Genomic DNA, 21,038 nt, shown 5'->3' with positions numbered 1-21,038 from the left:
CACCCCGTCGGCCGGTTTGGAAATGTCATTTCTCTCATTAAATCACTTCTCCATCACTTCTGCGGCTTGGAGAATGCATTAAAATTTAAAGTTGCTTTATTTCCACCTCTTCCTGCCTCCTCCATCTATTTTCCTCCCTCCCAGGGTTGCCAAGTCCAATTCAAGAAATATCTGGGGACTTTGGGGGTGGAGCCATAAACAAAGTTGTGATAAACACAATTGCACTCCAAAGGGAGTTCTGGCCATCACATTTAAAGGAACCGCACACCTTTTAAATGCCTTCCCTACATTAGAAATAATGAAGGATAGGGGCTCATAGAATTGGACCCCCTGGTCCAATCTTTTTGATACTTAGAGAGCATTTTGAGGAGAGTCATCAGATGCTATGCTGAAAATTTGGTGCCTCTACCTCAAAACGCAGCCCTTCCAGAGCCCCAGATCAATTCTCCATTATACCCTATAAGAATCGATCTCCATAGGGAATAATGAAATGCCCAGCAGACATTTCCCTCTCCCCCCTCCCCCGTTTCTGACGACTCTGAAGTGGGGGATTGGCATCTCTGCTTACAAGTTGCTGAACTTCTTCAAAGTAACACAGAGCAACCAAAGGTTTAAGTTTACCTTTCCTATACAAATGACCTCTGAAAAGACTGCAACCCCCAGAGAGTACTGCGATCTAGCTCTTGAAATCTGCTGGTAATCCCCGGGCCAAAGGAGGCCCGGTTGAAGTCAACCAGGGACAGGGCCTTCTCAATCACAGCCCCTTGCTGGTGGAACCAGTTACCGGAAGAGGTCAGGGCCCTGCGGGATATTGGACAGTTCCGCAGGGCCTGTAAGACAGTCCTCTTCCGGTTGGCTTATAACTGACCGGCACCAAAACACCGAAATACTGAAGGAAGTCTATAGATAGCACACTGATATGGATACTAACTATGTAATTTATTATAGTATTTTAATTCTGAATTTTATTGTTAGAACTTTTATGCTGTGAGCCGCCCTGAGCCCGCTTCGGTGGGGTAGGGCGCGATATAAATCAAATCAAATCAATAAATAAAATAAATAAACCAACAGAGGATCTGGGCTGCCTTCACAGCCACCGGGAGCAGCCATGTTCTTCTGACTACTCCCCCCCACCCCCATTCAGCCTTAAAGACAGACATCCTGAGAGGAAACCTTTCCAAGTGGAGTCTGAAGCTGTGGGGGTGGGACTTCCCCCTGCTGGCCAGCTGACTGGGAGCTGGAAGGAGCCTGGGAAAGTGGGAGAACCGCTGCAGGGACCTGGGGACTGGCAAGCCCTCTCCCTCCCTTGTCTTGTGGCTCTCAAACATCTAATGTTATTCTATGTGGCTCTTACATTAAGCAAGTTTGGCCACCCCTGTTGTAGCATCAAGCCACAGCCCCTCCCCCCCCTCCCCTTGAGGACTCTCCAATTCTGCAGCAGAAATGGGACACGCCAAAACTAAGGACAGCGACTGCCCATACACATCCCCCAACAATATTGCTTTGTAAATTAAAACAGAAGAAACAAACCGACCGCTGCCCCCCGCCGCATGCTCTAGGCTAGGAAGCTTAGAAAGGGGGGGCATTGGTTCCTAATAGTGCGCTATAAGAGTTTACAGTATTTGAGAAAATAAAATTTGGGTTCAGGAGATATTTCCCATAGCTTTATTTCGTTTTCATTTCAAACCAAAATAGAATCAGGCAATAACTTGGACCCATGTATGAGGATTGGAAATCCATTGATTGGATGGAGTGTTGCCATTAGGGTTGACAGGTCTGTGTTGGAAAACACCTGGAAACTTTGGGGGTGGATCCGGGAGAGGGCGGGCTTTGGGGACGGGAGGGTCCTCAGCATGATACAATGCCCTAGAGTCCACCCTTCCAAGCAGCCATTTTCTCCAGGAGAGCTGATCTCGGCCAGCTGGAGAGCAGTTGTAAAAGCGGGAGATCTCCAGGCCCCACCTGGAGGCTGGCAACCCTAGAAACCTTCCATAGAATTCCTTTCCAGAACTCTTCCTTCCTGTTGGTTTTTTAAAATTATGGTTGCCAACCCCAGCTTCGGAAATACCTGGCAATTTGAGGATGGAGCCCGGGAGCTCAGGGACCAGAGGGAGGGACTTTGGTAGGGTATCCAGTCCGCCTTCCAAAGCCACCATTTTTCTTCAGGAGAAGTGGGATAAATGTTTTAAATAACTAAATAAGTGATTTGTGTAGTCTGGAGAGCAGTTGTAATCCCGGGAGATCACCAGCCCCCACCGGGAGGTTTGGCAACCAGAGTGAGATCCACAGATAGAAGTGGCAAGGAGAGAAGCCAAGCTTCCGTGTATACTGTCTAGATCAGGGGCGGCCAAACTCATTTGTTATGAGGGCCGGAGCTAACATAAATGAGACCTTGCTGGGTGAAGCCAGGTCGGGCCAGGTCATGTATGTACCTATTTAAGCTTAGGTAGCAGAGATATATGTTTTTTATAAAGGACACAGACAAACACAATTAAAGTTTTTTTAAAACCCTTAAAATAAAACATGCTGAAAACATTAGCACTTGTAGGTCTTAAAGGTGCTTTCTTTGTACTTCCCCCATGGGAGCCAGGGAACCGGGCAAAGGAAGCTCTGGCTCTTTCCTTCCTTCCCCAGGGGACCAGGAGCGGGAGGAGCCTCAGCAAAGAGAAGGAAGAGAGACTTAGCTCAGTAGCTCTGCTGTGCAATTGAGAGAGTCTGGCAAAACAAACTCTGCCTCTCTTCCCAAGTGAGGAGCCTCAGCCAACGGAGAAAAATAGAGGTTTCGTTCTATAGCTCCTGTGCAATTGAGAAAGTCTGGCAAAGCAAGCTGTTATGCAGAAGGGAGCCAGAGAAAGGGAGAAAGAAGGAGATGACAGCCAGTTGCTCGGGGGGGGGGGCTGATTTGGCCCCCGGGCTACATGTTTGACACCCCTGGTCTAGATACTACTAATAAGAATTTCTTAAGTACAGACAATAGAAATCACAATATGCATTCATACAAAAATACCAATAGAACAGTATATTTTAAAGGGAAAGCAACAGTCAGGTAAGTCGAATTTCTTTTCTTTCTAGGTTGACTATTCAGTGGGGAAAAAAAAGAAATTGGACATCTGTGGAACTGTGAACTGTATGAGAACTGATTGCTGCTTTCCCTTTAAAATGTCCTGTTCTGTCAGTATTTCTGTATGAATGCATATTGCGACTTAATAAGTATTTAAGATTTTTCTATTTCTATTGTCTGTACTTAAGAAATTCTTATTAGTAGTATTTAGACAGTATGCGTTAAGAGCCCCGTGGTGCAGAGTGGTAAAGCTGCAGTACTGCAGTCGGAGCCCTCTGCTCACGACCTGAGTTCGATCCCAGCAGAAGCTGGGTTTTCAGATAGCCGGCTTGAGGTTGACTCAGCCTTCCATCCTTCCGAGGTCGGTCAAATGAGTATCCAGCTTGCTGGGGGGAAAGTGTAGATGACTGGGGAAGGCAATGGCAAGCCACCCCGTAAAAAGTCTGCCGTGAAAATGTGAAAGCAACGTCACCCCAGAGTGGAAAACAACTGGTGCTTGCACAGCTACCTTTACCTTTTAGACAGTATGCACGGAAGCTTAGTTTCTCTCCTTCCCACCTGGAAATAGGCAACCCAGGGCCGTAGCCAGGATTTTAAAAGTCGGGGGGCTATTTAAAAACTCAGGGGGCACCCTTTCCCATCCGCTTGTCACTTCTCAGAAGCTTTCTGGGGTAGGGGCAAAAGCTAGAGGCGCTGAAAATGGCCAAGTCAAAGCAGCTAACCCGAAAACTTTGAAGAAGGGACTGCAGCTTGCGAGCAAATAGGGGGGTTTCCTTCCACCTGCCTCTCCCCCACTTGGCAAAAAGCCTTCTGCAGCAGAAGGCTTCGTGGCTCCGCCAGGGACCAAACACTTGGTTTTGAACCAGGGATCCTCATGAATCCTCATGATTTTTGCTTTGGGCCACCCCAAGATCACCAGCCAATCACATATGTCCATGGGCAGAGCTTGCCCCACAGAAGTCATAGACGCACGGCTTCGTGGCAGAACCAGAGACCAAAAACTTGGTTTTGAACAACAAACCTCGAGTCCAGGGGCACTTTAAAGACCCACGAAGTTTCATTCTGGGCAGGCAGACGCTTTCGGTGTGCGCGCACGCCCACTTCTTCCTCCTGAGTGGCTTCAGCTCAACCCGGCTGCCCCCATCTCGCCGTGAAGCAGCCGGGGGTGGGGAGTTCTGCTGCTGCTGCTCGACGGTCCTTGCCTCCGCATCCTGCCCGGGCTCGCCTTCCCGGGTCGGGTTTCCTGCTGCTTGGATTGCCGTGGGGGAGTCCCGGGCCGCCGGGCCCGCCTTCTGCCATTGGCTGGCTGCTCAGCTCGCCCGCTAGGCGGTGCTCAGCTCTGCAGGGCCGCCGGCACTTCGGCGCGCCTCAGTCGGCCCGGGCTGCTGCTCTTGGCAGAGAGGCGACGCGCGAGTAGCCCCTAGCCCGGCCGCTGTGGGTGGGTGGGTGGGAGTGTGAGTGCCGCCCGCCGCGAGCATGAGTCAGCGAGTTCCGCCGCCGTTTTTCCTGGGTGCCGAAGCCGTGGAGGAGCATTTCCCCTCCGCCAGCCTGCTCATCCCCGCCTTGGAAGCCGCCTTGGCGGACTTCTCCAGCGGCCCCGAGGGAGGCGTCGTGCAGCCGATGCGCACCGTGGTCCCCATCCAGAAGTACAGCGGGTGAGAGAAGGGTGCGAGTGGGGGGGCAGCCTCGTCCCAAAGGCTGGCTCTTTCTTTCTTTCTTTCTTTCTTTCTTTCTTTCTTTCTTTCTTTCTTTCTTTCTTTCTTTCTTTCTTTCTTTCTTTCTTTCTTTCTTTCTTCCTTCCTTCCTTCCGCAGGGTTGCCAACTTTTATACTGACCTTGGCTCCTGTGCTTTTAACGCAGCAGGTTTGTTCTGCAGAGATTCTCTTGCTGACTTCTGCCCTTGAGTGGCTGGCACAACGGCAGGCTAGACATATTTTTTAAAAGCTGGCAACCCTATTTTTGGAGGGATCATCCTTCTCTTCCTCCCCCTCTTCTCCCCTACTTATTTTTGTTTAAAAGGCTCCTGTGCCTTGGAAACCCGCAAGACTGACCTGCATTTCTGCACATACCACCTCTTGGATTCCTGCATCTGTTAACGGAGCAAGCACCTTGCCAGGAAAAACTGTTGGTGATTCCCCACCCCCACTCACTGGATTACCCTTTGCTGATCAGAACTAGGGCACATCTGTTTAGTGGTTCACAGTTCTTTTTTTAAGGTTCTGCAGAGCAGTGATGAATTTCTGTTTTGTTTGTTCTGGGTAGGATGTTCTGTTCCCAAATATGTCAATAGTGTGCCTCCTAAACAGTTCTGGGATAGCTTTTGGAAGATAATTCTCTCTAAGATTCCTCTTTTGAGAATGTTTGAGAGGAGATCATTGCTAGGATAAAATCTTGATAAAAATAAATGTAAAGAGAACCATTTGAGGCTCAATACCGACAGGATTCTGGAATTCATTCTAGGGAGCACATGATTTCCCAGCAACATGTTGTCCTCCCAAGGTTGTTGTGAAGTCTTTGCATGAACAAAAAACCTTAGCTATATTCAGGGCTTTTTTTGTAGAGAAAGTCCAGCAGGAACTTATTTGCATATTAGGCCACACCCCTCACATCACTATTGTTTCAGGAGGAACTCATTTGTGTATTAGGCCACACCTCCTGATGCTATGCCAGCTGGAATTGCATTCCTGTCCATTTCTGCTAAAAAAAAAAACCCTGGTTATACTAAAAATTAAAGCCAAAAATCTTTCAGTTTCTTTTCATACCCTGTATTTTTCTATCAGGTTTTGTGATTCAGAGCCCATTAAAGAATTATAAGTTTTTTCTTTAAATTGTCCTGGGGTATGAGGGAAATGTGTTGGTTTTTTTTCTGTTTAATATATTACTTAAAGCTTACTCATCTCTCATCAGCTGGGTTGCCAACAAGGGGTAGAAACTGAAACAGTCAAAGGTTTGCTTCTGTTTTCTGAAGGTTCTTGGGCGTGATGCCTGCTTACAGTGAAAAGGATGATGCATTAACCACCAAGTTGGTGACCTTTTATGAGCACCTCAAGGACCCTTCTGTTCCTTCACACCAAGCAACAGTACTCTTATTCGATCCAACCAACGGGACTCTAAAAGCTGTAAGTTTCTGAGGTGGCAGTGATGTTCACCACTGGTAGAAATGGATCTTGAACTTGCAGCTGGTGTGTTCCAGTGTCTGGAACTGTGGAGCTGAGTTCAGATTCTAGGCCAGAAAGGAACTGGGCGGTTGGTCTGTCAATGTCTTGTGTTTTTATCCTGCCCCCAGGAACACCAGTTCTGGTTCTCTCCCTCCTCTGCTGTATCCTCACCACAAACCTGTGGGATGGGTCAGCTTGAGGCAGAGATAATATGCTGTGAGCTTCATAACAGAGCAAGCTTTGACTTCAAGTCTGCCAAGTCCTTTTATGACATTCTACCCTGGGGTCCCCAACGGTTTAGAGCCTGTGGGCAATACAGAATTTTGAGAGGGGATCATGGGTACCACTGCAGAATGGCTGCCACAGGAGGTGGAGCCAAACCCAAAATGGCTGCTGCAGGAGGTGGAGCCAAACAGAATACTTTCTTCCTCACACTTCCTGAAAAGGGGGAATGGAGCCACATGCTGACTAAGGAAAGCCCAGATGCTTACCAGACCTCTTGATCCCCCAGTGGAAACCTTTTTGTTTGAATGAGGGCAGCCAACAAGAAGCCCCACTCACTTTCTGTAAAGCTTGGTGGGCTCCAAGGGAAGTACTTGGGAAGTTACAGGCCAGTCAGCCTGACTTCAATACTGGGAAAGTTGATAGAAAGCATTATCAAGGACAGAATGAGTAGGCACATTGATGAACACGGGTTATTGAGGAAGACTCAGCATGGGTTCTGTAAGGGAAGATCTTGCCTCACTAACCTGTTGCATTTCTTTGAGGGGGTGAACAAACATGTGGACAAAGGAGACCCAATAGATGTTGTTTACCTTGACTTCCAGAAAGCTTTTGATAAAGTTCCTCATCAAAGGCTCCTTAGAAAGCTCGAGAGTCATGGAGTAAAAGGATCTCACTCTCCTTGGCCACCCCCTCCAACATTCAAAAGGCCAGCAAGCCACCCACCGCCCAAAATCACATAAGAAGTGGAGAAAGGGTGACACAGGCTTCTCCAGGGGTTAACGAGGGCTGCTGAGGGTGTGGCAAGGCCCCTGGTGGCTGGCTGGCTGCCCGCTCTTCTAATCCAGGGATTGTTATGCAGCTGCACCTACTATTCAATGGACAAGGTAGGTAGGTGGGAAGGAGGAGGGGGGCCATCAGAAAGGTTCAGGAGCTGCACTCCTGTGAGCTCCTGCTGCATCTGAGGCCTGGTTGTCACCCTCCTCTAACCCATTCCAGTTCATCTATGATATAATAATTCTTTGAGCAGCTTAACAAATGACTGCAGTCTCAGAACTGAAAACCGTTTATGGCATAGTGGGATCTGGGTTTGAATTCCCACTTGGCGATGAAACTCCCCAAGTCACAGTTATGCAGTTTCGGCCTGGCCTACTTGGCAAGATGGTTGTAAAGGTAAAATGTGGGAGAGTAGGATGGGTGGATAGATTTTGGAAGCAAAGGGGATGTTAGCTGTGGGTCTGGTTTTACACAAGGAAAAACTTGTATCCTGTCCTGAACTATTTTACTTCTGCTTGATGTTTTCCTTTGGAAAAGGTCATGGATGGCAGCGTCATTACAGCCAAGCGAACAGCCGCAGTGTCCGCGATAGCCACCAAGGTGGGTGTTGTCATAGTTCATGCTACTTAATAAAAACAGTTGGTGCTACACAAAGCAGGCATCTGCCAGTAAAAGGACTTCCCCTTCTATTCTGGGTCTTTGTTTCTTCCAGCCTTTTGCCAGTTAATTATTTCATAGCATTGCAAGCCCATTGGTGTGCAGTAGCACCAGACTGAGGCAAAGGAGATTTCCTTAGGAAGCGGATTAAAGCCTGGGGGTGATTCTTGTTGCCTTGCTTCTGTTTGCCAGAGTGTCTCCTGCAATTTGAGCAATGTCCCTTGAGACAATTTGCTGGCAACGGTCAGGGTTCAGGGTAAGAAAACAAATGGGCCTCAAATTGATGTAACTTGATGGATTCCGCCCCCCCCCCTCCATCAAGAGACCTGAGCTGCTGTGTGCTCAGCCATATTGGAGCAGATCAGTGCAAAATAAACTCAGTCCGTGTGTGTCATTTGCAGTTTAATAGGATGACGAATCACATCTAATTGGTATTCCTTTGTGTGGTTTTCTGTTGAGAATGCTAGGAGTTTCTGCTTTCTGGACCATCAGTTTATAGCAAGCCTCAAACCACTATGCCCAGGGCTTGGAATGCTACATTAGATGCGTGTAGTGAGTCTTTTCTAGACAGATGCTTAGCTATGAGTTTAAGCAGGAAAAAAAAAGCAGGAATTTTGTAATTAAAAAAATAATCTCATATATGGGTCTAATGACGATGCACCTCATGGGTCTGATGAAAGTAGATGTTAGTCAATAAAAACCTGTGTTGCATTAACATCTTGTTAGTTGTAACGCTGTGTAGCCACCTCACTAGATTTCAGTGTCTTGTCTACCCCAGAACATTAGCTAGCCCAGGGGTGTCAAACTCATTTGTTATGAGGGCCAGATCTGACATAAACGAGACCTTGTCGGGCCGAGTCATGTCGGGCCGGGCCATGTGTGTACCTATTTAAGATTAGGTAGCAGACACAAATATATAGATTTTTTAAAACTTAAAAACATGCTTAAAACGTGAGCACTGATTGGTCTTAAAGGTGCTTTCTTTGTAGGAAGCAAGAGGGAGGAAGAAGGAAGCAGATGACAGCCAGTTGCTCAGGGGCCTGATTCAGCCCCCGAACTGCATGTTTGACACCCCTGAGCTAGCCTCTCTGGAAGCTTTTTATGTTTATTTTCAGCCTGTTTTCTGGGTGGCACGTTACCCCCCCCCCAAACAAATCATCAATCAGAATTAATTGAACAAAGCAGGAGTCAAGTGGTACCTTTAAGACCAACAAAATTTTATTTTGAAGGTAAGCTTTTGTGTGCTCTTAAGCACACTTCCATCAGACAAGGAATCCAGCACAATGAGCAAAGCCATACATTGCTGAACAGAGCCATACAGAGCTGGTAGGCAGTGGCCAAGAACGCAACATGGTACAGATTTAAGAACCAATGACAGTGAAGTAAAATTATCTGGTAGGCAGTGGTTTAGAATGTAAAATGGTACAATGAGAGACTAGTAAAATCAACAAATTGAGCAAACTTTTGATCTGAGTAGCATAAGTATGCTACTGTCTACCAGCTGTGTATGGCTCTGCTCAGCAATGGATGGCTTTGCTCACTCTGCTGGATTCCTCGTCTGATGAAGTGTGCTTAAGAGCACACAAAAGCTTTCGTTCTAAATAAAAATTGGTTGGTCTTAAAGGTGCAACTTGACTCCTGCTTCGTTTAGCTGCTTCAGACCAACACGGCTGCCTGCTTGGATCAATCAGAATTAATGTTGAAAATCAAAGGGCTGGTGCTCAAATTAAGTGATTAGCAGGTTCCTCTTTTGTCCTTCCCCCTGTTCAAAGGTGCTGTTCTTCAAAGCACTGGTGTGTCTTTATTCACAGATCCTTTGAATCTTTATCTAGAAATACTCTGCAGTATGTGCTTTTGACTTCAAAGCTGTTGCAGATTTCTGTAGGCTTTTTAAATCTCCTTTGCTGTGGCAGTCACTCTGGGTATTGAGTATTCATAGATTATGAATATTCCATGTAAAAAGATCCTTAGGGTTTTATTTGGGCCAGTCCTCCACTGACTTTCCCAGAGTTGGATGACTGGCTAGCAAATAAACCACACAAACAGCTTCCACTGCAATTGGTTTCTGTGATGTACAGCAGAGGTTTAAAGGCCAAACTACGTGCTCGCTCTCATACATACAATGTGCTATCCAAAGCATAGTTACACTCTTCCAAATCCACTGAAATCAGTAGGCTTCGAAATATTGCCACGTGGCTAGATTTAACTTTCTAAAACTCTGATTCTGAGCACTGATCTCATGAGACAAATCTAATGTGGCCTCTAAGGAGCACGGAATTATAGTGTAGGTTCTCTCTGTGTGGGGTGAGGAATGAGAGTTTCAACCTGAGCGTTTGCCAAAGCTGTCCGTTTGGGACCATTTTAACAACCAGTTCTTCTCTTGATGGGTGCCTTATTAGTGTTGCCAATCCCCAGGTGGGGGCAGGGGATCTCTTGGTTTAGAGGCCTTCAGGATAATCAGAAAGTGGGAGGAGGGGAGGGAAATGTCTGCTGGGAACTTTATTATTCCCTAGGGAGACTTATTCTCATAGAAAAGAATGGAGAATTGATCCGCGGGTATCTGGGACTCTGGGGGGGGCTGTTTTTTGTGGTCAAGGCACCAAATTTTCAGCATAGCATCCAGAACCTCTCCCCAAAATACCCCCCAAGTTTCAAAAAGTTTGGACCAGGGGTCCAATTCTATGAGCCCCGAAAGAAGGTGCCCCTATCCTTCATTATTTCCTATGGAAGGATTTAAAAGGTGTGCAGTCCCTTTAAATGTGATAGCCAGAACTCCCTTTGGAGCTCAGTTATGCTTGTTACACTCTTGCTCCTGGCTCCACCCCCAAAGTCTCCTGGCTCCACCCCCAAAGTCCCCAGATATTTCTTAAATTGAACTTGGCAACCCTATGCCTTATAGTTGTTGATGCCGGCCAATTCGGAAGTTCTCTGTATCCTCGGGGCTGGTATTCAAGCCCGTAGCCACTACGAGATCTTCATGGAGCTGTTCTCTTTTAAGGAGGTAAGAGAAGCTTCTTATTTGGTGGGAGGAGCAAATACAACACATGTTAAATGCCTTTTCTAAAGAGGGGTGGAAGTCTCTATGAAAGGTGTTGACAGGGCCTTTGGGGTGGTGGTTGATGATCCTTCTAGCCAAGATCCAGATAGTTTCATGAAGATGTTCCAGCGCAGAGGAAAACAACTCCCCTTCCTTAATACTGTGACCACAGACTGTATCTCCCTCTCTCTTCCTTGATATGGTGGGAGGTTCAACTACAGATCTTTCAGATACCATATATGGCTAAGTAGTTGGAAGACAGAAGTCAACTGCCCTTACTAGAGGAATGGGTCCATGTGGACGAACACTTTCCCAATAGTTAAGTACCACTTTGGTGTAGTGGTTAAGTGTGCAGACTCTTATCTGGGAGAACTGGGTTTGATTCCCCACTCCTCCACTTGCACCTGCTGGAATGGCCCTGGGTCAGCCGTAGCTATCACAGGAGTTGTCCTTGAAAGGGGAGCTGCTGTGAGAGCCCTCTCAGCCCCACCCACCTCACAGGGTATCTGTTGTGGGGGGAAGATATAGGAGATTGTAAGCTGCTCTGAGTCTCTGATTCAAAGAGAAGGGTGGGTTATAAAACTGCAGTCGTCTTCTGGTTTTCTCCGGAGCCGATCAGCTGAGCTGATGTAGCAGACAACAGGAAGCATTAGGAGGTAAACCCTGAGGCCATGGTTGTTAACTGACCTAATTATTCGATTCCTTCTCTCATCACCTTTATTAGGCATTTGTTTCACTAATTATATACATTGTACTTTTAAAATTTTCCTTGGAGGTGAGGGTATGGAATCGCACGAAAGAGAATGCCGAGAAATTTGCCCGCTCAGTGGCTGGACCCGTACAAATCTGCTCTACTGTCCAAGAGGCTGTCACTGGGGCAGATGTGATTATCACAGTCACTATGGCAACAAAACCGATTTTACATGGAGAATGGGTAAAACCTGGGGCCCATATCAATGGTAAAGTATACTTTATTCACTGTTTTTTCCCCTCTTTTGCCGCTAAAATTATTGTTGGCTTTTGTAATGTGCTGAGCCAGTGTGGTCTGGAGCAGGGGCTCTCTAGGCTGTCCTGTAGCGGACACTCTTACCATAGAGCTTCTGGTGATCCCCAGAGCTACCCTTTGTCACTTCATGTATGAACTTCTGGTTATTACAAGAGGCTGTATTTTTTTAAAAAAGCTCTCCAGTGACACTGTGTCCCTCTCACAAGCTTCCCACCAGTTGCCAAGCAATGCCTGGCAATTCTAATTGACTCTTTGCTTTGGATAGCTGATACTATCCAAGTTCAGTTTCCAGAGAGGGTGTTCCCTGGCAGACCACACAGAGAGGTTTCCAAGCCCAGAGGCACAGGAAAGTCTGTTTCCACGTCCAAGGATCCATGGCTATGTCAAGCAGGCATAGAATAAAATTGGCACGTTGCTGGACAGTCAGCCGATAGGGAGTGACCCTTATCTCCCTTGGTGTGTGTGTGTATTTTGTTCCATTCCAGACTCTTTATATTACAGCTTAGGGTCAAGGTAGATGAGATGGTGTCCACAAGTCAAAACATGGATGCTGTAGCCATTTTAAAGCGATTTAAAAACGCCATGAGGGACTGACACACAGCACAGTTGGCTGAGGTGTTCTTGTTCCCCCCACACACCTTTTCAGGTGCCAGAACAGCTCAGGAGGGGGGATTTCAGTCATGTAGGCACTTGAAAAGGTGTGCAGAAGGACGCAACAGCACCTCAGCCTGCCTCAGCATTCTTATATCACTTCAAAATAGTGGTAGTGTCTGCAAGTCAGACCTTCAGACACCACCATCTTTAGAATGGCCCTGAGGCGAAGACAATTTCATGCTTGGCAGTGCCTGAATGCTCCCAGGCAGCTATTTCAAGTTCCCCCACTCTCTCCTATTGTCATGTGAATCCAGACCTTTGAAATTGTTGGGCAGGTAATAAAAACTCTTTTTTCTTTTTTTTTTTAAATCACACCTGCTGTGCTTTAATTATAGCCGTAAGGATTAGCTGATCCAGATTAAAAGGTTTCAAGGAAGCAAAATATGAAGAGGGTAAACAAACCTGCTTCAGGTAATGATCTCAGGCGTATGCAGGTGGATCTAAAGGCCACTGCAAAGGGAACGATTAAAGTTCTTCATAAGGCGTTTCATGCTGGGGTTTGAGGGGCAGCTGTGCAGCTGGTCTGTTCTACAGTGTTAAATACTTGGCCTGGCGTTTAAAAATAATTGCATTAATCTCTCCTCAGATTGCCAGACACCTTCTTGTGGAACCAGTTTGGTGTAGTGGCTAAGCGGACTTTTATTTATTTATTTTTATTTTATTCGATTTTTAGCCCACCCTTCCTGTAGAACAGGCTCATTCGGGAGAACTGGGTTTGATTCCCCACTCCTCTGCATGCAGCTGCTGATGTGACCCTTAGTCACTCACAAGTCCTCACAGAACTGTTCCCTCACAGGCTTTCTGTCAGAGTTCTCTCAGCCCCACCTACCTCACAGAGTGTCTGTTGTGGGGAGGGGAAGGGAAAGGAGATTGTAAGCGGCTCCGAGATTCCTTCTTCATGTTGAAGGGAAGGAGAATAAAACTGGCGTCCTCCTTGCTGAATCTGGCTTTTCTTGTTCAACATTTGAGTTTTCCCTTTTTATTGCAGACAAAAGTTTTATTAAATTCTAACCCCTTTTCCCTCGTAGCTTAAACGACAGGCTCGGCTGTTTGAAATTGATTCCAAATGCTGCTTCTTTCTTGCTTGTGAGGTCTCATCATGTGCTAATAGCCCAGTGACAGAAATGTGCTATTTGTACTGTCCTTCCTGCTCTCTGTGGCCATCCCCTTATCTCATTTATTTGTATTTATTGTATTTATATTCTGCCTTTCTCCCCAGGGAGGATCTAAAGCAGCTTTCATCACTCTCCTCTCCCCCAGTTTTAGTCTCATAGCAACCCTGTGAGGTAAGCTCGGCTGAGAGAGTGTGACTGGCCCATGGTCATCCAGCGAGCTTCCATGGCCAAGTGGGGATTTGAACCTGGGTTCCCCAGATCTGAATCTTAACATTTTAAGCACCATACCAAACTGGCTCACAATTTGACACCAGCAGTCACGGTCCTGATAGAGAACCAGATAGAAGACTGCAGACAGCTTGGTCTTCTGTGCATCTGAGAAGCTTCCGGCACCGAGGGTGGGGGAAGAGATGCAGAACCTCCCTTGACCTGTCCTAGTTTTCATCTCCCCTTATGCTTCCCTCCCACCCGCCCAGCCACCTTTGTGTCTCTGAGGGAACAGGAAAGGGTTTGTGGCAGTGAACAGTGGGAAGGGAGAGAGCAGTTCATCCATGTCTCCCTGATTGTCTTGTTCCCTCTTGGTTGAATGCTTTGTCTGAAGGGTTTTCGGCCTGCGTTGAAGCACAGCAGGAGCAATTAGCGTCTTCCTTCACCGAGGCAACACTTAGACACAAGAGCTGCCTGACTCTCTGTGTTGTTTCTTTCCCTTGGTGACCCTTTAGTGATGCCTGAGTAGGCTTTTGGATGGATGCTGCAGTCCTCTCTGCCTACGCAACTCTCTTACCATCCAGCTCTCTTCTGGGTCGTTTATCAGTCTGAAAGGAGACAGATGACTCTGGATCCTCTTTTAATTACAAGACTTTTAATTAAAAACACACAATCTCCCTTGCAGTCAGGAAGGAGGATTAGCAAAAGAACACATCCTGGAGAACTTGTTGAGAGAAGACTAACGAAAGCCCTGCCCCAAGCTCCTTTGGCTTTTGTGGGATAGTTTATTTTATTTACTTCACTTATATCCCACCTTTCTCCCCAATGAGAACTCAAAGCAGCCAACATTCTCCTCCGTTTTATCCTCACAACAATCCTATGAGGTAGGTTAGGGGTGTGTGTGACTAGCCCAATCACCCAGTTTCCACAGCAGAGTGGGGATTTGAACCTGGGTCTCCCAGAATTCTCATCTGACACTATGACTGCTGCACCATGTTGGGTAGTTGCACAACCCAGGAGGATTCAGTGCCAGGAGCCTGGGAGTCTTTCTCCACATAGCAGGTATGGGAGAGCTGCTTTTGAGGTGATTTGTTGTTGCTGACATCACAGGCAGCATCCAATCACTCCATCTTCTTCCACAGAACAGCTATGTTCGGAAGGATAGCTTCATAGAGAACAAAAATAGCCTCATCTCTGCAACAGCGTGTTGTAGGGTTGCCAATCCCCAGGTCTGGAGCCCTTCCCTCCACTTCAGGGTTAGCAGAGGGAGCAGGAAATGTCTGCTGGGCACTCCATTATACCCTATGGGGACCAATCCCCGTAGGGTATAATGGAGAATAGATCCATGGGTATCTGGGGTTCTGGGGGAGCTGTTTTTTTAGGTAGAGGCACCAAATTTTCGGCATACATCCAGTGCCTCTCCTCAAAATATGCCCCCCCTCATTTTAAAAAGATTGAACCAGGGGATCCAGTTATATGAGCCCCAAAAGAAGGTGTCTTCATTATTTCCAAATGGAGGGAACACATTTAAAAGGTGTGCAGTCCCTTTAAGTGTGATGGCCAGAACTCCTTTTGGCGTTCAATCATGCTTGTCACATCCTTGCTCCTGGCTTCATCCCCAAAGTCTCCAGATGTTTCTTGAGTTGGACCTGGCAACCCTAGCGTGTCGTGGGTCTGAATGGTTGGAGAGGCCTAAAACATTGATAGAAGCACATGACGTAGTTATAGCAATATCTGTATCTGCATTAATACAGACTTCAGTCAGGGCTGGCGTGTGGGAGTCGGCGAACTAGGCCTAGGACACCAGCTCCCAGCAGGGGTGAGGCTCCGCTCCCCACATGTGGCACCCCTGAGCCTCTGCCGCTCTTTCGGCATTTCCCTTCCTTGGCATCCTCCTCAGGCCTTGGGCGCCAGAACCCCATGCACTGGGCCTGACTTCAGTCATGGACTTACAAAAACACACGAGGTCATGAAGTGAGGAATTTAGCCTCCAAAATCTCTCTCCATAAACGGAGAATAATTATCTCTGCTCCCCAGGGACTATCATAAGATTGACCCAAAACATTCCACTTCTGTGTCTTATTCATCCGTACAATACCCCTTTTCCCTCATGGGCCAGAAGCCATGGTTTCTGTTTTGTGGTTGCAGATCTCTGAGGCTGAGGAAGTCTGCAGCTGTAGCTCAAGACTCGCACCAGCCGACCAGAGTTCTGGGATGCAAAGATACTTTCCCATTGTCTGTGATAACATGCGTGGCACTCTTGGAGAATGGTCTTCTCCATCGGATTTGTTTTTTCTTTGCCTCTTAGCTGTCGGAGCGAGCAGGCCAGACTGGCGGGAGCTGGATGATGACGTGATGAGGAACTCTGTGCTGTACGTGGATTCCAAAGAGGCTGCTATGCGGGAATCCGGAGATGTTATTTTATCTGGGGTAAGAAAAGGAAGGATTGTCTCCCCCCCCCCCCCCCCCCACACACACACAGACGCATCTTTTAAATTGGTTAAAGCACAGAGGCCTTTTTTGGAGACATTTTGAATGATCTTCTCTGGATGAGACACCTTTGGCATCCTTCCCTAGAACAATTTTGGGGCGTGGTTTAAGGAGAGGGATGTAGCTCCACATGGGAAGGACCACCACTGGCTGTAGAGCTGCATGATTTGTGCAGGCGTAAAACATGAAAGATGGGAATGTCACAAAAAGAGAACAGCAGCAGGGACTAAGTGTGCTTGTTATTTGACTGTGACGGGGGTATTGAGGCGAGAGAACTGCAAAGAACTAAGGCCCCGAGAGTCCCCAAATGTTTAATGTCCATCATGCTTCAGTTGGGTTTTTTTAAAACCCTGCGTCCATGTCCCAAGTGGCAGGAGTGCCCCAGAGAAAGATTCCCTCTGCCCCTTTACAATTCAAGAAACACACAAAAGACTGTGAGAAAGAGGTGAAATAAGCCCCACAGACCTCAATAGCATCTACTTCTCCTTAAGTAGCTTCTGGCTGTTGCCAGATATCATCCCAGACCCACAGGCATGTATGTATTTATTTGGATACTTTTACCCTGTTCTTCTCTGCTGAGTGTGGACTCAGTGGTTTACAATGTAAGAAAGCAGCAGGCCATAAATACGCACTTTTAATGCCTCCAAGTCACAATTGACATACAGCAACCTTGTAGGGGTTTCAAGGCAAGAGATGACTGCTGAGTTTCCAAGATCGGGCTAGCCTGGCCTACCCAGGTTAGGGCAAACACATGCAGACAAAAATACAAATCTACCTGGCAGCAACAAACTAATCCACAGGAGAGGGACAGGGAACAGAGCAGGTGGGAAAAGCTTTGTCCCTGATGGCAATGGTCTCCCTCCAGGTATTTTGTTCCTTCCAGGAAGGAAGGTGTTCTCTTTAGACCTGCAGGGCTGGAAGGGAGAAGCAGAGCAGGTGGCAAAGACTCTCTGCCCCGATGATGTGGACTTCTGCCGTCCATTCTCAGGAGAGTAAAACAAGGCAGTTGTTTCCCAGGCCTGCAAAGCCATCTGCCCTCAGGAAAAATATTATAGCCCTTGTCCTGGCTTCTGAATGGCCCTGCCAAATGGCCACTGCAGCCTAAAAGCCTTTTTCTTTCTTCTTGGAAAGGCCCACTGGAGAAGGTACTAAGTTGCCTCTGAGCATCTCTCTTTGGGAATCCCATGAGCTTTTACATAGATTAGATTGGTGCCCCCTAGAATGTTGGGACCTGAGTCAGTTCCCTTGTTTGGCTTTTTGTTTGGGCCACTCCTAGCAAGTGTTGCATTTGGGATCACTGAGGGGGGAAAAAGGTGCATCCTCTGTGCTTTGAGAGTCCATCAGTTCTATAGAAAGAATCAGGTAGACGGCTAAATGGATATTGCGCTACTGTACCATAGCATTTGTTCCCGACTGGACTGTCTTGGCCACACAGGGAAACCTAGTTGCAAACAATTGCTATAACTTACACAGGATCTTTCTCCAGCAATATGCAAAGCCCCTTTAGGAGTGTCTCTGTTGATAGGTGCCCAAACAATAAAGCTCTCTGTTTGTTTGCAGGCAAAGATTTTTGCTGAGCTGGGCGAGGTGTTGCTGGGAACAAAACCAGCCCTGTGTGAGAAAACAACTGTGTTCAAATCCCTTGGTAAGAATAAGCCCCCCCTCCCCGAGATTCAAGGGCCACCGAAGACAGGGCTCAGTTATTTCCCAGGGAAGGTCTCCTTGTCTGGGAATGTGGGTGATTAGTGGGCAGACAGTTGCTCTTGAAAGAAACCCGACAGAAGAAATTAGCATCATTGGGAATGACAAAATGAAGGGGTGAACAGGAGTTGGACTAGATCTAGGACCCCGCTCCCAAGTTCAAATTCTTATTCAGCTATAAACACTCGATGAGTGACCTGGGACCCCACTGTACACACTTAGCCTAACCTACCTCAAGGGGTTGTGAAGATCAAGCCCAGGGAAGAGACAATCTCACACACCCCTCTCAATAAGGAAGGACAGAAACATAATAAATAAGCATCGTGTGTTTGCTGCCTTCAGTTTCATTCATGACTATTCTGGTTTTGGGCCATCCTTTATTAGAGTTTGGGGATTTTTTTACCTCACTTTCCTGAGGTTTAAGATAGTTCAGTTTTACCTCTAACCCATCTAACCTAAATATTGAAAGAAGACAAAGAGACTTTGCCAATAATTGTTTAGGAACTCCATAGTTGGACCTCCTAGATATCCCTCCGTTAAATAACAGGTGCATGATGGGAGGAGAGGAGAGTGGAGTTGGGAAAAAACAGTGTTGAGGGGAAGGCTTCCAATCCCTCTAACTCTACAGTTTGGGGGTGGTTTTGCTGTCAATTCACAGCTGATTTACAGTGATTCTGTAGTTTTTGAGGCAAGGGAACCAGCTGAGGTGGTTTGCCATTGCCTGCCTCTGCATAGTGACCCTGCTGTTCCCTGCTGGTCTCCCATCCAAACACTTACCAGGGCTGACCCTGCTTAACTCTGATGAGATGGGGCTAGCCTGGGCCATTCAGATCAGGGCACCATAAGGCATAGGAGGGAGAAATAAAAAATACTCCTTCCCAAAATGGTAACATTCAGGTTCCAGGCTAGACCAACAGCTTCCCACTTGCCTGGCTCCAAACCTCAGTTGTGGCACATAAAAATGTCATAATACAAAGATTTCAGCTCTGCTTCTTGTTTTAGGGATGGCAATCGAAGACACGGTTGCTGCAAAGTTGGTCTTTGAGTCCTGGTTGGCTGCCAGCTGAAAGGAAGAGGTCTGAGGACATCCAGCCAAGTAGCTTTGTAGGCTGGTAATTTCTTGATCAGGAGAGCCTCTCACTAATGACTGTAGAAGAACTGTGCATGCACACAAAAGTTTATATCCAGAATTAAGCTTTGTTGGTCTTAAAGGTGCCACTGGACTCATACTTTATTCCTTTTTAAAAAGTCTTCGCCTTGAGGAAAAGCAGTCGTTCTTTTTCTAAAGCAAGAATTGGATAGCGTTTTTAATAACAATAGTCTTTTTTTCTGTATAGTTTCATAGGACACCTTTTTTGCTTGATTGGAAGTCTCAGTTCCCCTGAGAAACGCCATCATTTCTTGAATCTGATGAGAGAGAAAAGAGCAGGGGGGGGCAGCGAGAACAAAGATGGCTCCAACTGCCAATTAATTTGACCTACGCAAGGCAGCAGTGTTGGCTGCCTTTTGAGGGAGGGGGTTTACAATGGAGTTTCTATCCCTTCCCCTTTTGCATCACAATGCATGTGGCTTTTGCATCACTTCAAGCGCTGGGAAAACACTGCAGAAACGGCTTTGGGGGAGCTAATTCCAACTGCTCTCTCAGTCAAAAGTTCCCCTCTCACAATAAAGCCCCAGATTTGTTCTAAAGGTAAAGATGGCTAACTGTTAACCTGCTGAGCATATTTTGTGGCTATGAGGTGGTATCAGCTGGAACCTGCTTCAAGTTGTTTAGTACTTTGTTTCCCTTTGTACTTCCACTGGAAAAGATGCCCCCGAGTTAGCTCACAGAACAAAACTGTCCAAGAGACAATTTCCAATGGTAACACGCAAGCTCCCAGGTTGCACCCCCCTTTCAAAGCTGAGGAATTTCATGCCACAGAAAATGCTTCTGTTCTTGTTCAGGGATAGTGAACACACATACAGCAGCCTCATACTCAATAGGAAGATAAAAGAAGCCATGTTGGATCAGGCCAATGGCCCTTCCAGTCCAACACTCTGTGTCACATAAGAACAGAAGAGAAGCCATGTTGGATCAGGCCAGTGGCCCATCCAGTCCAACACTCTTTGCCACATAAGAACATCAGAGAAGCTATGTTGGATCAGGCCAATGGCCCTTCCAGTCCAACACTCTGTGTACATAAGAACAGAAGAGAAGCCATGTTGGATCAGGCCAATGGCCCATCCAGTCCAACACTCTTTGCCACATAAGAACATCAGAGAAGCTATGTTGGATCAGGCCAATGGCCCTTCCAGTCCAACACTCTGTGTACATAAGAACAGAAGAGAAGCCATGTTGGATCAGGCCAATGGCCCCTCCAGTCCAACACTCTGTGTCACACAGTGGCAAAAAAAAAAAATCAGGTCCATCATGGTCAAGACGGTCTGAGACAGGCAGTGGCTCTTTCATGTAATCTACCATCTGATCCTTTAAACTGGAGATACGGGGGGCTGAACCTGGGACCTTCTGCATGCCAAGAAGAGACTGCTCCACTGAGCCATGGCCCCTCCTCCACAGTTTATATCATTGTAATTTTCTGCAATAAAAGTTGCTACTTAAAAAAAAATCTCCTGGAGCTACTTTAAACCTTAGGGAGAAGGAGCCAAAACATAATATCCAGTTACCTTTTTTGCCTAGCTGTGTCTTAAAGTGGATCAAAGAGGGACATTTTTGATTCAGAAAACGCCACCGGGGGGGGAGGGGTGCAGTGATCCCAATACCGCAGCTTCATTCCATACCCCACAGCTCTTTTTCAGTGATTTTACATGTTTGGGGAATCTCAAGACCAATCCTCAACCTCCCACATACTTTAGCCCTAAATGTCCTGGTGGTTTCCCAGCTGGGCCATTCCTTGGCTCAGCTTTCCTTGCTGAAGAACACAGATGGAGCATTTGATGACGCAGCTTGTTCTGA

General features: G+C 46.9%; 1 protein-coding gene across 1 annotated transcript; it reads left to right on the top strand.

Moving 5' to 3' along the window:
* The first annotated feature begins 4,530 nt into the window (after positions 1–4,530).
* CRYM (crystallin mu) lies at positions 4,531–19,243 on the top strand. The gene is made up of 8 exons (XM_060260593.1): positions 4,531–4,716; positions 6,030–6,180; positions 7,756–7,818; positions 10,775–10,876; positions 11,688–11,871; positions 16,203–16,324; positions 17,945–18,029; positions 19,088–19,243. Exons 1-8 carry the CDS (start codon positions 4,538–4,540, stop codon positions 19,150–19,152), a joined length of 951 nt encoding a protein of 316 aa, XP_060116576.1. The 5' UTR covers positions 4,531–4,537; the 3' UTR covers positions 19,153–19,243.
* The last annotated feature ends 1,795 nt before the right edge of the window (positions 19,244–21,038 follow it).

This window comes from Heteronotia binoei, chromosome 20 (genome assembly GCF_032191835.1).
Source record: "Heteronotia binoei isolate CCM8104 ecotype False Entrance Well chromosome 20, APGP_CSIRO_Hbin_v1, whole genome shotgun sequence".
NCBI classification, from domain to species: Eukaryota; Metazoa; Chordata; class Lepidosauria; order Squamata; family Gekkonidae; genus Heteronotia; species Heteronotia binoei.
Note: the sequence above shows the minus strand (reverse complement) of the source record. Positions and strands in the feature narration are given on the sequence as shown.

What these genes read in the sequence shown, in the direction of transcription:
- CRYM (XM_060260593.1), top strand. Translation starts at nt 4,538, where the DNA reads ATGAGTCAGCGAGTTCCGCCGCCGTTTTTCCTGGGTGCCGAAGCCGTG. An exon ending in TGTCCGCGATAGCCACCAAG is followed by an intron (nt 7,819 to 10,774) that starts GTGGGTGTTGTC and finishes TATGCCTTATAG; the next exon opens with TTGTTGATGCCGGCCAATTC. An exon ending in GAGATGTTATTTTATCTGGG is followed by an intron (nt 16,325 to 17,944) that starts GTAAGAAAAGGA and finishes GTTTGTTTGCAG; the next exon opens with GCAAAGATTTTTGCTGAGCT.